Below are 18,486 nucleotides of genomic sequence, written 5' to 3'. Positions count from 1 at the left end.
TCTTTGCCCGTTACCCGTTACTTATAGTTTTCACTACTATATACACAGTTATACGAATACTTATTGGAGGTAGGGATAAGTGTAGGTGATCAGACGGCCCAAAATCTAAGTTAGGCCGTGTATTGTTCGGAAAAAACGATTAGAACATAATTAGAATGAAAAATACGAAAAAGTCGAACTAACGACACTAAACTTATTATTGAGAATCTCGTTTGAATTTGGATATTCATGACTTAGAAAAGCACATTTTTAAAGGGTAAAAGGGTTGCAGAAATAGTAAAATATAAGATTCGTGAAAATACGATTAAAAACTTTATTTTGGTTTGCTTCAGTAATTGGGAAAAATATATACATATAATGTTGCGTGTACCTGTAGGAACTTTGGACTACAGATTATGTTTGGGACAATTCTCGTTTAGGTAACATACTAATTTAAAAAAAATGAAGAAAATAGAAGAAACGAAATCATAATGTGTCAAATATGTTACCAACGAACAAGTTGCGAAAAAGAAGAAAAGAAGTATCTTAAACCTACGCTAAGACTAACGTCTCATTAAATCTAAATTTATACGTTGGTAACAAACGTGGTATAAAATTATGGTAGTCGATACATATATGTATTGTTCATACATGTGTTTCTCTCAAATTAATGGAAAAACGAGAACAGAACGTTCGTGTACATCTCTTATTCTGATTATCGAACGCGATCTCACTTTAATTTAATTAAGAAGACGTATTTACGAAAAGAAATCAAAAATCAAAACGAGAAAGAAAATGGAAAAACGATACGAGAAGACAGGATTATAAAAACACTCGAATATTCTATAACTTAAATTTGTTTAAGATTTAACGTATAAGCTGACCATGAAACGAATCTTACGCATGGCACACGGTTAACTTGTTCCTTGTATTTTTTTTTTAATCTGACGCTGAACAACCCTGCTAACGTATAAAATTATGTACAGCATCGCGAGATAGATTTGTGCTTTGTTCCTCGTTACGAGTGCACGTACCAGTTACATTAAATTCTGGTCTGCTTCCTTTTTTCCTGGTTTGAAAAAAGTTGAAAATTCTCGACTAGCGTACGTTGTACGTCATGCATTGGTTAAAATCTAAAAAATTTCTCGATACACGAAGTTTTTTTACGAATGTTTTAATTATTCAATACGAATTCCTATTACATGAGGAATCTCACGAACAGTTCGTCCTTTGGAAGATACACGTTTAAATGCTTAAATTTCAGCAGGGTTAATACTCTCCTATTTGTTTGAACGAAGACACATGCCCGTTCGATACTGATAACGAGTAAAAGCAACGCGGTGATTACAGTTAAGCAATGATCGTTCCAACTCGAATTCTAAATCTTTCCTCAGAGTCAAAATGAGGGTCTCGTGTTCTTTTTTTCCACTTCCATAAAGTCGTAAATACTAATCTTTCACGAGAATCGTCATTATCTCAGCGAACTTTCGTTTCCTTCATTATGAAATAAAACTTATGTTTACAGATTAAACATATTCCGAAATCCTTAAAAATATACACTTGCTTTCTTATTATTTCTCCTTCTCCCTCTTATCGTACTCAAAAACGCATTATAATTCTTGGCCATTCTTTTTTGACTAGATTCTTTCCCAGTTTGATAGGTATTTAACCCGAACGCGAGTACGAGGTTTAGATTGATACGTGCTCGTATTCTTAACCAGAACAGACTTCTGAGTGCTCGTCCCACGCAGCGACCTATAATAAATAATTTTATTTTTGATCAATATAACATAATTAATTATGATATGTCGTATACATAAATAGATTATAAATCTTACTTGACACTCGCGGCTACAATACCACTGATGGCCACAACCGGCGCACACGAATTGTGCTACGCGTTCGTGGCATCCTTGGCATCGTGGAGGACTGTCTCTGTCCTCCCTGGCATCCCTACCTCCCGAAGAAATGCGAGTCTCTCTATCCTCGATTACCGCGGACTCCTCTTCAACATCATCCTAGAAACAAAAACATGACAAGTGAACTTCGCACTTAAATAAGAATAATGTACAACGTTTGTATTTTAATATACACTTACCACGTGGGATTGAATTGGGGTGTTGATGACCGGAGTTATTGTTATTTCAGTTCGAGCCTAAAGATAAAAAAATACAAAAATAATTATCGTACCTAAAGCAAAAAATAAAGCGCAAATATCCAATATTTAAATTTTGATAATTATTAATTTATGGATAAAAATGAAATACCTTGGAGGAAGATAGGAGGTCACTGATGGAAACCGGATTAGAGCCTTGATATGTCTGCAAAAGGTGCTGGGTTGCCGCACTTTGCTGCGGTATGGACGCGGCTGTAGGTGCATTCCTTTCTCTTTCAGGTGCGGTGAGTAATCTAGCTAAAGTAGGTGAAAAAGTAGTGGGTCTCGGAGATTGTGATTTCGTGAGAATTCCATGAAGCAACGAACCACTCTGCTGAGGTGGGGTATTTTGTGACGCTGGTGACGGTGCGACAGGATGAAGCGTCACATCTGGATAATTTTGAGGTGTCTTTACCGGTTCACCTATAATAATGTCATATTTCAGGCGTATAGAAATTGTTTCTACATCCATTAAATAATTTATATTTTAAGATGAGTTCCGCATACCTTGCTGTTGGCTCAATTTGGCAAATTGTACAAGTACATCCTTGAAGCTCATGGAATTGTTAGGGTCAACTGTGTTCGAGTTGCTTTTAGAAGAGTCTGTACTAGATGGCCTTGAGTCAACACTGTGACCTGTTTCGACCATAGCTCCACCGGCTCCCAGACCGACATTCACCGAATTTCTCATTCTTCGGCCCCTATAAATTGTCATATTTCGAATAAAAAAAACTCGTTCTACCGTGACGTTCTTAAATACGTTCTCTCCTCGGCTCACCTGCGTTGTACCGGTTCAGGATGTCTTAGTCTGTAATCCGCGATGATAGACCTGACATCAACGATCGCTCCCTGACGCCCCTCACCGATTTGTCTGTTCTCCGGGCTAAGCGCTTCCGCTTGTTTCCGGCCATTTTCTCCGCTCTGTTTCGGAGGTGTTGACTGGCGATGCGATGTTCGTTTCGTAGTCTTCTCTTTTTTGAATGCTGGCGAATCCTGAGAACTTTCTTCCGGTAGATCCTCCTTCGAACCGAAGCTCAGTTTTTCTTTGGATACAGGAGTAGTGTTACCGCTGCTCTCCCATTCGGGGCCTAACGTCAAACTCGCCGGTGGCAATGTATCCGCTAGTTGTCCATTGCCCTCCATGAATCCCATAACTTGTCTCCTTCTTTCGACTCTCAGGTACGCTTCCTCCTTTAACTTTCTCATACTTAAGATCTCGTTCCATTCCATTTCTTTGGCACGTGCTAGTTCGTCCAGGGCCTACGGCAATAAATTAGAACGGAAATAATTAAGTAACCAAAATATCTACCCGAGATATTGTGGTACTCTAATATTAGATAATGCTTGACACTCTTCACGCAATAGTACATTCAAAATATGTGATATATGGAATCGACTACATCAGATATAACTTGTCATTTCTGCATCCAATACGTGGGACTTCATATATTCTGAATTTATAATATAACGAAGATACGAAGTTGATTTGAATTAAAGTTGGAATTTATTACAATAAACCGAGGACTTTATGTTGCATAAGCTACAATGTATTTGGAATATTTGATTTTATTACTGATTAAATTTCGTCCCGCAGAATATTTAATTTTCCGTTACTTATGGTCGACCTGGTACTGTTTTATTATGTATCACAGATAAATAAAAGTATTTCAATATCTGATAATTAAAACGATACTCGCTACATATTATGTTTCTGAATGGCTTCTGATCCATTTAAATACCGTCGATCAAAATACTAGGTAAGGCTACTTTAAATTTTCATAAAAAAGCTCTCAAGTCTTCTTGTTAATTCTAATAAAGTTAATTCTAAGCAACTTCATTACTCGGTGAATAATATTTACCTGGACTTCGGCTCGAAGTTGATCAGCCCTTACAGCGAGTTCCTCCGCGGTAACTTTCTCACAGCCGACGAGGGATGAAATATACTGTTCCCTCTGCTCCAGACACAACTTCTTCGGATTGGAATTCCCGTTCGACGACAACTGGCCGTCCGTCGACTTTCGCTTCCTGCTGCTGCCTTCTGTTTCGGTTTTCGTGCAACGCGATGCAATGGGCTTTTGTTGAGTCGTTTCAGACGAAGGCAAACTCTTGCTAGCCGCTTCTGATTCCGAATCACACAGAGGCTCCTTCTTTATCGATGATGATCGTAAACAGTCGACGGTGGTTGGAGCTGCGGCGGTCTCCTCTGGAAGCGCTGCACCATTTTGCTGATTTTGTGGGACCTTCGGCGATGCCCTCGAAGATTCCTCGTCCCTCGTCTTCTCAGCCGAGTCCACCTTCTTCCCATTTCCAGCCGCACCTTCCATTGCGTGCATCTTGTTTAAGCTGGAAACAAACAAATGTTTCCTATCGTGAGTAGGCATTTCCTTTGCCCTTCGAAATAGTTACGCAATTTGCGTTTTGTTATTCGGTAAGTATCGTTTACAAGAAATCATTAAACAGTAGCTATAAACTAATTTTCCTCTACATTTTGAGAACCCATAATGAGTGCAGTAGAGAAATTGGTTTTATGTGTTCACTATCGATTATTTATAATTATTTCCAGCACAATGTTTGTTAAATTTGCGCTCCTGGATATAATTGTATATTTCATCGTTCAAGTTTATTGTAAAACTTGTAAGGCACAAACCGTGTATCGGTCAATGAATAATTAGTCGGATCGGAGGCATCTCTGTTTTTCAACAATGACATTGATAAACCGATAAGTTTGCTTTGTAAAGTTCCCAGTGACCTTGCATAAAAAAATAGGTGTTATCCGAGTCCAAGGAAACTTGATGGAAAACGCTCGGTGCATGCGTCTTGGTGTATTATCATTTTCACGATATCGTGTATACGAATCTTTTACGCCACCAGACGTCCGAGGCAATTCATTTGCAGTTAGATAATTTGCATAAAGAATTTCTAATTACAGGTATCGTGTACACACTCTTCATTATATAATGAGAAGATAAAAATAATTGCTGGTATCAGGCAATTTGTCAAAAACTTAACATATGCTAAAAACTAGTGAAAACATGCTAAAAACTAGTATTAATACAATATGAACAATACAGTCCATTTGAAATTTGTATGCGCCCTTAATAGTTGACAAGACAGATACAATCATGTATTTAAGATAGGAGGCAAGTACACTTATCGTACGTCAAGTAATTCAATGTTTAATTCACGGTACTCGGATGTAGTGCTGTCATTACAGTGTCTTGTATGTGCTAACATAACACGCATCGTGTTGCATAAGCGAAGCATATTTTTTAACTTCTATACAAGTGCATGATAATTTGGTTCATAACTATTGTTGGAATATATATTTATTTTTCAGTTAATTATAATTACTGTAATGTATATATCTTTTAGATAAGAATACAAGGTTAAACAGGCAAGGGAGGACTTCATTTATTGTCGACAGGAAATGAGAACAGCTCGACGTCAATAGAGAAAAATTGTATCATTCGTCGTTGAATTTCATACAATGTAGCATCCTCCATGTGTATGATCGCGTCCTCGATCGATATTCGGCCGCGGATGAACGCGTCAAGAGCGGGGTGGCTCCCACGACGAAGATGACCCACGGTGGTCTTCGTGCGTGGCCGTTCTGCGTTTAACCCTCAGCAAGAGGCGCGCTTACACGCGCACTAGAATAGAAGGTGACCACACAGCGGGGTTAACGCCTCCTCGCCTCCCATGCGCTTCGTTGCTTCCTTCCAAAGGAGAGTTTGTTCCTTCACACTTTCTACCATTTGCAATAGTTCAGCAGATTTTTAAAATCCACGAAATAAGTTCTAGATACTCGTTTTGCAAATTTCCATAAGTATGCAATGGACACTTTCTTTTATTTAAATTCATTATAGAAAAAAATGGAAGTTCATCCTTGCCTTCGATTGATCGATACAAGGAATACAAATTTAATTCGTCGTAGGATGAATCATGGAGAGAGAAAAATTGTGAAGGGTGAAATAGGTGAGTCGACTCCAAAAATTTCAGAATACGCCTGTGGCTCGTTTGCTACGAGTAAGTACAGTACGCGATGTGCTCGCGCGGTCGTTCGCAAAAGAGGGGCAAAGGCTTACAGAGTGGGAAATTGCATGCGAGAAAGGGAGACAGAACGGTAGAAAGAGAGGACAAAAGAGGGGAAAAACGAAGTTCGTTGCACTCGCTCGCGTTCACTGCACTTTATAGACGCGGATATAGGTTTTGCGGTACCAATTCTGAAAAGCCCTCGAACTCTTCCCGGAATCTTGGTAGCTTCTGATTAGAATAAAAACGTTTTACGTTTAGTCGTAACTCGTCTAATCGATTCGTACAATATACCAACTTAAAAGAAAACGTGTTAAACGGAAGTAATATCCGACGTACGATAAACACGCAGCACATAGAAATGTGTGATAAACTCATTATTTCATTTTTTAGTCTACAAATAAGGGTTTGTAAGATTAGTATAATTTTATAGTAAGTTAATACTAATCTTTTTTCCGAACAGAATGTAACAACAGGTGGTCACGGACCGCATTGACATTGGAGTTCACCATTTCCGAACCAATAAATGATTAAATCTATATATTTTGACGATTGTTCAAAGTTCAGTACTTACTTCGTGTTCTGCACATTGCGATTACCGGCATCCAATGCATTACTCGAAATTCGTTAGAAAATAATAATGGGGTACGAAAAGGAGCCACCGGCTCTTCTACGTTACTCAGCACTGATTAAAGGCTTCGTATTTCACCAGTACGGTACCTTTCACGCTTTCCTTAGCTGCGCGAAATCGTAATAGAGCTAAGAGTTTGACCGTAGCGATAGCGAAAGCGTAGGAGAAAGCGAAACCGGCCGGTAAAACGGTGAATGAAAAATCTTCAGGATGAACGAGCATGCGTCAAAAACGAAATAAAACTTGGTCGCCAGGAAACAAGAAGCATAAACACTGGCGACGATAAGATCTGGCATTAACTTCGATGTTAATGCAATGTAAGGAACATATAAAATAATAGTGCATACACGTTGTAACCAGTACCCCTCCCGTTTCGCTCACACGGTTAATGCAAAGGAGAATAACGACAGGATTAATATCGATCATGCAATCGAGGTCACCGAGAGAATTATTATCAATGCCACGGATTTATAAGAAGTATTAAGAGTAAGAGAGCATTTCGCAAGTTGATCTACGTTAGAAAATTGCTCGAAGTTTTTGGGGAGTTTTGTAACAAAATGTTCCTCGAACCGGTATGACAATCGCGATCAGACGCGAGCTGTAACAGGTTCCTATGTATATCTCGGTCACGAGATAATAGCAACTTTCAGAATCATGATCTCAAAGAGACAAGAAATAGTCGATAAACTTACAACTTTGTTGTTCCGTTTTCTTTTATTTGTAGTAAAACGCGGGAGAACTAAATTTCGAAAATCTTTAGTCAACCGTCAGAGGGTGGTGCATTTAGATGGGCCCAACCCTCCACCCTTACTACAGCAAAATTCCTGCTTGTTTCTGTTCATGTCAATTGACAATTAATGAAAGAATGTCGATAGCAGTTAAATTTTTCTCCTATGGAGTTGCAGTATCTGTGTGCACTCAAACAGATACATTTAGAATATCGGCTTAGAACATTTATAGACCAGCTATATCCGCCCTAATTCGCATAAATCACACGCAGACTTCCGTGTGCAGACTTACGTACGTTAGACGCATAGATCGAGGAAAACTCGACTGTTACATCTTCTTGACAGTGTCCCCCCGCGTTTAGAGGTGGTTTCGCGGAGAAACTGAGTGCACTCGATGAAGAAAGATCGTGCTAACACTGGACTACGAGAAACTGTTGCAGGAACCGAATGCACACGGGTCGCGTGTACCGTTTACACTCCACTTGCACTTTTCACCAAGCGGTGCACGCCGGTCACGACGACGGTCCTTTCTTTCTTCGATTCCTCCGTCCCGGAGACAGCCGGACGGAGACGATCGGAGCCGATCGCGCCAATCGTCTGGGGCTCGCGTCTATCGGCCGAAACCGTTCTCCACTCTCACTGTCGTAACGCGTTCGGCGACTCCCTTTCGACGGGTGGTAAAAACGGCAAAGGTCATGAAAGGTCGTTCGTCTATCGGCCAGCGGAGGAAGAAAGCGTTCGAGCACACGAGAAGTCGGACTATGACACGGCGAAAGAACGAAGATCGGGAACGCGGTTACTCGCGGTCGTGAGCCGGCGGCTAGAGCCGCGTAACCCTTCCTCGCATAGCTTTCTCTAAACCGGCGCAACCTCTCTCGAAAAACTACCGCCACGCTTCACGGACGAAAGTTCTACAACCATGCTAGAACAGCGAATACGCACACTATCGCGAACGAAACGCCGCCGAAGACTTTTCGTTTTCGCGCATTTACGGTTAGACGAAGGACGTCTAACCGACTATGAGGCGCGCGCCGAGTATCGCGAATACCGGAGCCGCCGAGTACCGAACAGAAGTCGAAACAACGGAGAGAGCAGAGTACGGATATAGTATGGTAAAGAAAGAGACAGAGAGAGGGAGAGAGCGGAGTGCAGCAGGTTGACCGGCTTTGGTGGGGTTGCCACAGTTAATGCGGTGGCTCGAGGGGGGCGAGAGAGCAGATAGAAGCGCGCGCGTGTGCGTCCGCGCCTAGATTGGGCTAGGTTAGGTTAAACGCTTGCCAGGGGACCTTGCAGCGGCGTCCTACTTCTTCTTCGCGAGCGAACGCGCGCTTTCGTCCTCTGTCGGCTCCGTCTCCTCCTACCTACTGTCCTCTACTGCCTCTTCTCTGTCTCGATCAGAGGTGTTGTTGCTCTTCTCTACTCCTCATGGCTTCTCAATGTCGCTCACCTAGTCGATTCGAACGCGATATTTCCACCATAAATATTTTTCCTACATCCACTATCCCGCGTGTTAGGGTTTAAATAGGATAATCTTAGAAATGCCCACTACGAATATCTGTCTGCGCTTCTTTGGGTCAATTTCCGTATGGAGCAATACAACAATCAAAACAATTACGTATTCGTACTCTGACGTAAGAGAAACGTACGTCAGAAGATGAACGGATCGCCACGTTTTCAGTGATTGTTTTTTAATCATAATTATGAAAATAATCCTAGTTCCACTTGTTGCTACATTAAAGATAGATTATCTATATAAAATAAATATCCAGGAACGAAGTCTACTCGTTTACCAAAGTTAGGAATCTATAACTACTTTACGGTAGTACATCCATTCTTCGGATGAAACTAGGAAGACTGACGTTTTATTAAGAAATAGAATTTCTGTCAGGGATTGTTTGCACAGTAAAGAAATTTCATAATTGTATAAACGAATGTATGTAAAAATAGATATATGAAATAGGAGCCGTGGTATCGAACATCAAAGTCTATCGAAAGACACGCTACCACGACCAAGTATAGGAGGAAGATCTCTGAACGAAGTTGTACTATTATGATTGACACTTGACAGTTACGAGAGAGACTATTCATTCTTACTCTTTAAAAAACTAGGTCCGAAAAAAAAGTAAAATGGAAAAGAACAACTTCAACACTCGTTCGCCGTCAGTCTGTTCATTGGTTGATGAGTTTTAAAACCTTGTGTTTGAGGAAGCCGTAGTTAGACAATTCGAGTTTACCCTACTTATTTTCCTCTTCTTGTCTTTCTATTAACTGTATCAAAACTTCTAATTAATTAAGAAAAAAAAAAAAGATCTCTCCTTACATACTTAATTAAAACAACTTATTATACCTTTTGCTATAAGCGAAAGTAGTATTTCTAGTAGCGATGTTTATGAACCGACAGTAAGTAGTTCGTAAGCCATTCCAATGAACCGAGAAACATCATCTAAGCTCTCCAATTTCCCGGAAAGACGGAGGCGGTGGACCACGAAGAGGCACGAAATGTCATCAGGGCAAGAAAACGAAGAAGGAAAACACTAGGTATGCCAGTGAGTCTCGCGCTATTATTATTGACATCGAACGGTTACGAGAGAACGTGCTCTCCCGTCCCGCTCGCGTTGCTCTCGACCTAATTCGCGGACGCTGACGATCGGTGGAGCGTTCTCGCCTGCCTGAGGTGTCCCTGAGCGCCAAGGACGTTCTCGAGCGCGTTGGTGAACCGAGCGCCGTGGAGGTAACGCGAAACTTTTCTCGGAACCAAGTCGAATCTCTTGAGTCTCACCTTCTTCCCTTAGAAGGACATCATTGTTACCCTTAAAAGAAGACCCTGTTCATCATATTCACCTCATGACTAATGAGCCGTTATTTTTAGACACCACCAGAAAGGAGATTAATTACAAATTTCTTTAAATACACGTCGATGACTATAATAAAACTAGCAAAGATAAATAATAATAAAAAATAACTTCGACGATAGAATTCTCTCGTTTTAATTTTCATGGTACGCGAAGTGATTTATTGAAGAAGCCGCTGCAAGAGGACCGCATACGAAAACGACGCGGCTCGAATTTCAGGAGATAGTCAGCGGGCAAGGTTGGTTGTATTTGCCAGAATCGAGCCAATCGTCTCGTCCCTGACCGCGAAGGCTTTTCTCGAACGTTGCTGCATCGGTTAGAAGTTGAACTGAGTTAAATCAGGTTTAACCAAGTCCAAAGTTCATACTGATAACTGATGTATACGATTTCATTCAATTTTTACCATATTTTCCTTGAAATCCCGAGCACACATAAAAAACACGAACAAAAAGTTCGCCTTGTCCTGCACCGACCTTGTTCGTATATGATAAAATGTTAGAAACACGGACTAGAAAAAATAACCGGTCGTCCATGGTACTGTTGATCATCGACTTCGCGACGATATTCCACGACAATGTGTTCGGCAACGTGGTATCAGTTTTAAACGATAGTTTCGCGTAAGCGTCCGATTCATTAAATTCCGTTAAGAAATATAAAGATCTCGCTTTGGAGGCATGTTTATTGTATAACTACAACAAACGCGCATTGTATATAATTGGGACAAAGCGCAATGGCCTGCAGGCGTTATCCAATAATGAAATAAAGCGTCGTCACTTCCGTGCGATAACAAGGTGAACGTACTTGGTACGTGTCTTCGAAAATGCCAGAAGAGAACCAATCGACGAATTACTCGGAATCGAAAATGCAAAATGCAGTACGTGCTCGAGACCGCGACGAGGGGAGAGCGCGATTAACTTAAGGGGACAGTAGTAAAAATCGCTTCGTCCACCCGTTGGAATTCCCGAAACCAGTCACGTGTTCCCACGGAGGACCTCCGACGCAAATGGTTCTCCAGGCGAACCTCGCGCGCACGCTCGCTTCAAGGACACGCAAAACGAAGTCACTCCGACCGATGTATACCAACCGTGAAACACAGTCTCTCTGCGCCTTTTTCCACGTAATATCACGCGGCGTTCTACGAGAAACTACGATATATCACGAGGTGGAATGACGAAAGGAGGACGGTCGATTCTCGGCCCGAGGTCGGCTGTAGGTCAAATCGCCGTCGCGGAGACGACCCTGGTCGATCGTACTTTTGCACCAAAGATGGTCGGATTGTCGCCGATCGTTTTCTCGTTCCTTCCAACCGACCGACACCGCAATTTCACCGAGTCGTCCTCCCAACAAACCTTTCCGCTAATATGTTTGCTTATGCTCGTATTGATTCGAATGGAACTAATTACAAGTTTATTTTTGGTCTACGTAGATTCGAGTTACGTAACAGTTGTGGAGAAATTTGCAATTTAAAAATTAGCCAATTAAACAAAATGAATAGAGGTTGCGAGCTGACACTGAGAAGGGGAAAATAGATGTGAGTCCTTGACAATATCAGATTTGCGAATAGGTTTGCGCAAAGCAGCAAATATATAGGTTGTTAAATAGGCACGCGCAAGGTTGAAGGTAAAACTTAATACGTAGGAAAAATCTGCATTTACACGTATCGTTATTCTGGATCGTGACCCAAACGAGAAAAACGATAACAAGTTGATCGGTTCCTTGTTTTCCAAAACAAAATACTTTGATGTTCTTCGACTTTGAACCTAAGTTACTACTTATGTCTTTCCGCTTAAAGTACAAGAAGACAAACTTTTAAATTTATCCTCTCTCGTTAAATAGTCTACTTTAAATTTTTTCAATGTATTAAAAAGATTGGAAGAAAGTGGCGAACGCGAGCAACAGATATGCATTATCCGCTTGCGAAAACAAAAGTACTGCTATCAGTTGATTACAATGTAAAAAGAGACAAACAGGTCAAAATCCTAAGAAGACGTGAATAAAACGAAACGAGTCTAACCTATGTATAAGAAAAGTTACGAATGGAGGCAGATGTTGAAGAAGCATTATCTGCACGTGTGTCGCAGAAAGATAAAGATACAGAATTTCATTGGTCGACTCAGAACGGTAGATCATGACACGCGTAAATAGGTAAGCGGAAAGATGTTCCTCCGTGTCAAAGAAGCGTTCTCCAACACGGGAGTGTCAGTCGGCTTACCTATACAGGTTTCACAAAGTATATAATGTATGTAGATACTTCTATCTTGCCCACAGGAAGATAACAAATCACAAATGTAATTATGAGATATAGGATTTTTGTTTGTTTTAGATATATGCATTTTGAAACGAACATGAATTCTGGATTGCTCGGCATTGCAGTTATTAAAAATTAATGTATCAAAATGAAATTTTCGTACGATTGTAGAATTCATTCAGCACTAGTTCCTAGAGACCAAACTACTCGGACATTGCGTACGTAATGTTCTCCATCAGTAATGGGCTCGCAAGTGAATCACGTTACCACAGAAAAATTAACGAGACCTTCCTAACTGTAATCATGTAATAGCTATTTCGTGGATGTAAAAAATTATGTAACTACCTCTCGCTCATTACACAGTATTATTTTAGATTTTAAAAGTTACAAAATTAAATAGAAACTTCCTGTTCTTAAAATTTGAACCAGACAATGATGCTTTCGCTATTCGTATTTTATTTATGAGTACCTTGGACTCCTTGGGAAGATTAAATATATGACCTTAAAACTACCGACATGAAGAAAAAACTGTGGAAATTCAAAACACCTAATGTTATTTCTTTCTGTTCTTCTTTTACGAGCCAAGGGAAAACAAGTGATTTCGAGTGATCCAAGATTGTGAATCAATGCGCGTTGTTTCAGAGGTCGCGTTAAAGGTCTTCGTCGCTGCCGCGTTAATCAAACAGCGTAATCGTAAATCTTTAAACGAAAAAGCAAAGCTTATCGATTCAATACAAATTTTGTATTTAAACAATGACGTTCCTTATACTTTTTCTATGTGAAATACCGAATTTAATGAAAACAATAGCATCGTCTAAAGGTACCTAGAATTTCGTTTATAAAATAAACTTTCCTAAAAGAGGTTGTAGCGATCCAATAACAATATTAATAAAAGATAGAATAATCCGACAGATAAAGAGGAGAGCCTTATCATTTCCGGTACCAGATATGTCCTTGAGTTCTTTATCGAGAACGCGATCGTCCTCAATCGCGGGTTGAAAAACTCGACTCACCGTGGCGCGGGTTTCAGACCGAGGGCAAGGAGCACATCGATGCCCGCCATCTTTTGCTCCTGGTTCTGTTGATTGGCACTCTTGGCACGTTGCTGCTGATGGTGTTGGTGGTGCTGCTGCCGCCTCTCCGTGGCCGGCTGATGATGCTGCTGCTTACTGCTGGTCAGTCCGTTGTTGCCGGTCACTTTCTGTTCGCTTAGCATTTTAGCATGGGTGACCTTGAGGAGGGAGCGCTTCGCGTCCTCGACGAGCATCTTGGTGACCGGCTGCACGTTCACCGGCACACCGATCGTCGGCACAGCGCCGCGACGCAGCCTACTGCGCACAGGAAGACCGAGCACAAGGTGCTCCATATCCTTCTCGTATGAGTTGTCGGTGAAGTGGAGGGAACATATGCGCGCTGTTTGTATGTTGAACGGTATCTCGCCGTTCGAGAGGGGCACGCGACCGCACGCGCGCACCCATCGCGAGCGCACTTCCGGTATCTGGGGGAATCGATGGTAGCGGATACGACAGCCACGGGTACGGCGATGACTGTTGCGGCACGTAGCCACGGCGCACTGCGGCATCCTAACCTTTTTTTAATTCGTCGTCTCCTTGGTATCGAATGGTATCACACACGCACGCACCGCACGCACACCAAGAACGAACACACGATAACGTCCCTCTACGACATCCTCGACGATACTGCCGAGAATGGTTTATCGTTGCTGACGACGATCCATCTCCTCAAAACGCTGTTTGCACACGAACCTTGTTCATAACTGACACGCGAAGCCGTATTCTTTGGATGAGTAAGCGTGCGTTTCCTTAGCGATCCTTTGTTTCTACCGGTCGATGCACGCGTCGTCGGTTAAGCAGTCTTCCAATCGGAACAGATGTGAGTCGAACCGTCGTCACCTCGCTTCTCTTCCCTTTTTTCCAGCATAGACCGAGAAATTCTTAAAGCTTGTTTTCTTAAATGTTCGGTTGTTGAAGATCGTCAATGATCTGCGAGTGAGATCCGTTTGCTTTGGTAGCGAACGCGTGACTAGATGCGTTTTGCCAGGATTCGGTGACACTTGGATACTCAAAACAGACGCACGTGGGTGTACATGGACGAATGCGCATACACCTCCCAACGTGTACGGCAAAAATAAAAACGATGGATTTTCCTGTGTTATTCAATCACGTACTCTTGGATCTTCCGATCTTGTTTTTAATACAAGACGCGGTGAAACAGAGAAAAAAGGACGATACAAATTTTCTCGAGATATAATTTTCAGACCCGCAACTGGAAGAACTTCTTCGCAAGCACGGTATTGCGGAACGTGAGAATCGAGAACGAGACGGTCGCGCGACGGAAGCACTCTTGCGTACTCTGGATGACCGCGGGAGGTCGAAAGGGCATCGGTACCGCCCTGCGTGCGACGCCCTGCGAACTGTGACTAGCGACGTAGAAGGGGACAGGGGAACTAGTTAGACCGAGAGGGCAAGACAAGTGACAGCTGGAGGGGGAAGGGGACACGGACGACGAAGTACCGAAAAACGTTGTGTGCGTGGGCCTCCCGGCAGACGCCACTACTTTCTCGCGGCTCAAATTCAAAACGTCACACGCACATGCGGTCGTGCGCCTCTTGGTGTAAATCGACCGTTCACCGCGCGGGGGTGGGGTGGCTGGTCGTAAATTAGAGGGAAGAGCAACAGCAGCTAGATGACGGTGTCCTCTTGGTAGCGCGCGTGTGTCGTGCACGTCTTTTTCCCCGGTGGCCGCGACACGTGCCTCCTGGTGACGGGTCTGCGTCGCCGGCGAAAGGTGTCGCCCCGTGTACCCTTCTTCGTCCGTGACGATCGGCGCTCCGTTGATTGGTACGAGGCCCGTCAAGATGGCGACGGATGACGGTAGTCGACGACCGTCGACGAGCGTGCACGAGAATCGCCGAACTTCTGCACGACTCGTGGTGATCACGGTGATCACGAGAGGCACCAAGGGGCAGCTGCGTCTGCTCGCGATCCACGGATGCCCTCGGGAGGACGATCGCGCACGTTGAGTAAAAAATATAACAGAACCACCGACGCGTGCACGAGTGATCGTAAAAGAACCGAGCGTGTGCGTTGGTCTCACGCGTGACAGACAACGTGCTAACTACTGCACGCGCGGTGCTTCTCCTCTGGACTGGCCGATCGGGTCCGGCCGTGGAACAAGAGACAGCTAGTGGCAGCTGCGTGTGCCTCCTCGTGTCTGCGTGAAACCGGTGAACCAATGATCGTGCTCCGGTGCCGTCGCGGCAGGGATGACGAGCACCGTGGAGGGGACAGGGTTGGAAAGGAAGAGAGACCAGGGAGACAGGGAAAAGGAGGGAGGAGGTCACCGCTACCGACTAGGGTCCTTCAGGGGTTCGCCACCCCTCGAAGCACGCGGGTCCTCCTTGCCTATGTTACCCGGTACAGCCGCTACCGATCTCCTCTCTCGTCGCTACCCCGTGAGTGCGCGCGCGAGCGACCGACCGAGCGACCCTTCTCCTTCGACCACGTTGCGCTTCCTCGACCTGGTCCTCACAGGGGCGTTAGGTTACGCGCTCTTTTTCTCTTCATCCCCACGAACCGTTTTCTCCTTTGTCGCGACACGCTGCCGACGTCCATTGTACACGGGGCAAACACGCGTTAAGAGAATTGTCGCAGATCTCTGGCCATTGTGTTTTCTCCGACTCGAACTCGTACGAAGAAATATGCGGTGTCCATTCTTGCACGACGATATATGCGTACAGAAATTGGTACATGAATCTCGTTGGGAGCTACCATGGAAAATTGCATAACGTTTCACTCCATTACGAAAGGTCCCTGACGATACCTTAACATCCTATAGAGCAGTGCCTCTAAAAATAGTCGAAACGGAGACGTTCGATTGCAATAAGGAACACTATTTGCTGAACGAGCCATCGATCGAACTCTCCGAATGCATAATCATTTTTTCTTGATACGCATCGACTGACATATTTGTCCTTTAAACTAATTTAACGCTCCATTCGTCTGCTAAGCTCTTCGATTTTTTATTTCGAAAAATGTAGAATTCTTCTTTCATTGATTGTAATGATAATAAAATGAAAATAGAAGGACGGAAGTGGAAAATTGTATAAATTCCAATAAACGGTGGAATCCAATAGGATTTAATGCCTTGGCGAACAAGGCGTAAGTCGCCATTTCGTGACCGAACGAAAGTAACGGAGAACAAAGAGTTTCGTCTCTTCTGTGCATTACGGAATTTAATTTTCCGTGACCGAATGCAATCAGAACTTCAAAGTTTAAAAAACAATGTAAATTTTCTCTGTTCTTTGTAAAACTAATTTCACCCTCTTCTTGTGTCACTCTGATTCCTTACTTCTTGCGTAGTTCATAAATTACATTATTTCCAATTTAATTATATGGTACATATTCATGCACCAAAGGATAACGATGTTAATGAACCAAGTTCAGTTTCGGTTATCTTTACAGAATTGCATCACGTTTCAGCGATGACATCTTACTATTTTGTACTCTACAGCTTATGGTATATGCGTTGCGAAGAGATCGCTTGAGCCGATTTAATCGCAACCGTACCGAAACTACATCGCACGATCAATAAGTACGATTAATTGCCCGAGTGACGAAAAGATCCTTCGAAAGCGTCCTCGTAATGAATCGTCCGAATCAATCGTGATCCTTTTGATCTCGAATCGGAACGAAAAGAGGAAACGCGGTCGTGGTACTGAACACCGCCGAGTGGAAATCGTTGCAGCAGATTCTGAGGCAGTTTCGGAGGTGTATTTGTACAAGAAGCTCGTGACGCGGGAGGGTCAGCCCCTTGGTAGAAGAAAAAAGAAACCAAGAAGGGGAGGAGATCTGGCATTGAGCGAGGAAATCACTGGGGATGTTGGCACACGTCATCCCTCGCCTCTGCGACACCTTAAATGCTTCCAAGGTTTCGTTATCTCGAAAATTATTGTTACCATTATTTTTACAATTCTGTAACCGCAGTATTTTTAATCATCAAATAAAATTACGTTGTCGTAAATTTCTTACATTTCCTTCTATCATCTGGTAACGCTAACGCAAGAAATCATTCAGAATCGAAAATACTGATATGGCAGGAAAGCTGTGACGTATGGAATAAATAGATATTCCGTGCGTTTGATATTTCTAGCAGAGCACTGTTTTTTCAAGACCGTGGATTAAAATTGTATATCGGATATCGAATAGAGCCAGAAACTGTGATTGAGAATATCCTTCCTGTTCTCCACAGTTATATTTGCATTGCTGTTCGAAACGTGGAACTGGAACTAACTGAAATATGCTCGCTGACATTTACCAATTATGAACAATTCCTAATCATTGTTGAACATGATCACCCATAAAGAAATTCATTTACAATTGTTTGATAAAATGCGAAATACATACTGCACATAAATTATTTTTAGAAAGTCCCACGCTTATCCAGCTGAAAATAAAACTCTGCAGTGTAATCAAGAAAGACGTTAAACCATTCCATAGGATAATACAATTTTAAATCACGGAAAACATAGCAAGCAACTTTATCAATGAAAGAACACTTATAATCAAGTAATTAAGTGAGTAAAAGTAAGGAATACGTTTATTCCTGTACTTGACTTGAGACCTTTAAATCGGTCAACCTAAATATGTAGTCAGATTCGAAGAAGCTTCTGATTGCATACCTGCACGAAATCTAGATTTCCACGATGTCTCTTATCTGTGATAAGAAACTGGTCCGAGGAAAACTCTCGACAAATTAATAATCTCAACAACGTTCGGTTCGCCATTTTAACCATTTTGATTTGATAATAAAGACGCGTGTACTTAATGCGTTGGCAGAGT

At 42.5% G+C, this 18,486-nt stretch overlaps 1 protein-coding gene across 6 annotated transcripts in view; it reads right to left on the bottom strand.

Annotated features, from left to right (window-relative positions):
- Positions 1 to 299: 299 nt before the first annotated feature.
- Positions 300 to 18,486, bottom strand: part of LOC108632195 (uncharacterized) — a 31,985-nt gene continuing 13,798 nt past the window's right edge. For 4 of the 6 annotated variants that reach the window (XM_026819374.1, XM_026819373.1, XM_018036615.2 and 1 more), the window contains exons 3-9: positions 3,994 to 4,477; positions 2,913 to 3,394; positions 2,642 to 2,835; positions 2,247 to 2,557; positions 2,078 to 2,134; positions 1,818 to 1,997; positions 300 to 1,734 (exon numbers count right to left, since the gene is read on the bottom strand). In XM_026819374.1, the coding sequence (XP_026675175.1) occupies positions 1,693 to 1,734; positions 1,818 to 1,997; positions 2,078 to 2,134; positions 2,247 to 2,557; positions 2,642 to 2,835; positions 2,913 to 3,394; positions 3,994 to 4,477 (1,750 nt within the window). In that variant the 3' untranslated portion in view covers positions 300 to 1,692. Of the gene's footprint in view, positions 1,735 to 1,817; positions 1,998 to 2,077; positions 2,135 to 2,246; positions 2,558 to 2,641; positions 2,836 to 2,912; positions 3,395 to 3,993; positions 4,478 to 13,638; positions 17,633 to 18,486 lie in introns of those variants that run through there. The other 2 variants (XM_018036616.2, XM_026819375.1) reach the window with 2 other exon arrangements.

Source organism: Ceratina calcarata, unplaced genomic scaffold (genome assembly GCF_001652005.2).
Source record: "Ceratina calcarata isolate Rehan_Ccalc_2016 unplaced genomic scaffold, ASM165200v1 scaffold151.2, whole genome shotgun sequence".
Classification (NCBI taxonomy): domain Eukaryota; kingdom Metazoa; phylum Arthropoda; class Insecta; order Hymenoptera; family Apidae; genus Ceratina; species Ceratina calcarata.
Note: the sequence above shows the minus strand (reverse complement) of the source record. Positions and strands in the feature narration are given on the sequence as shown.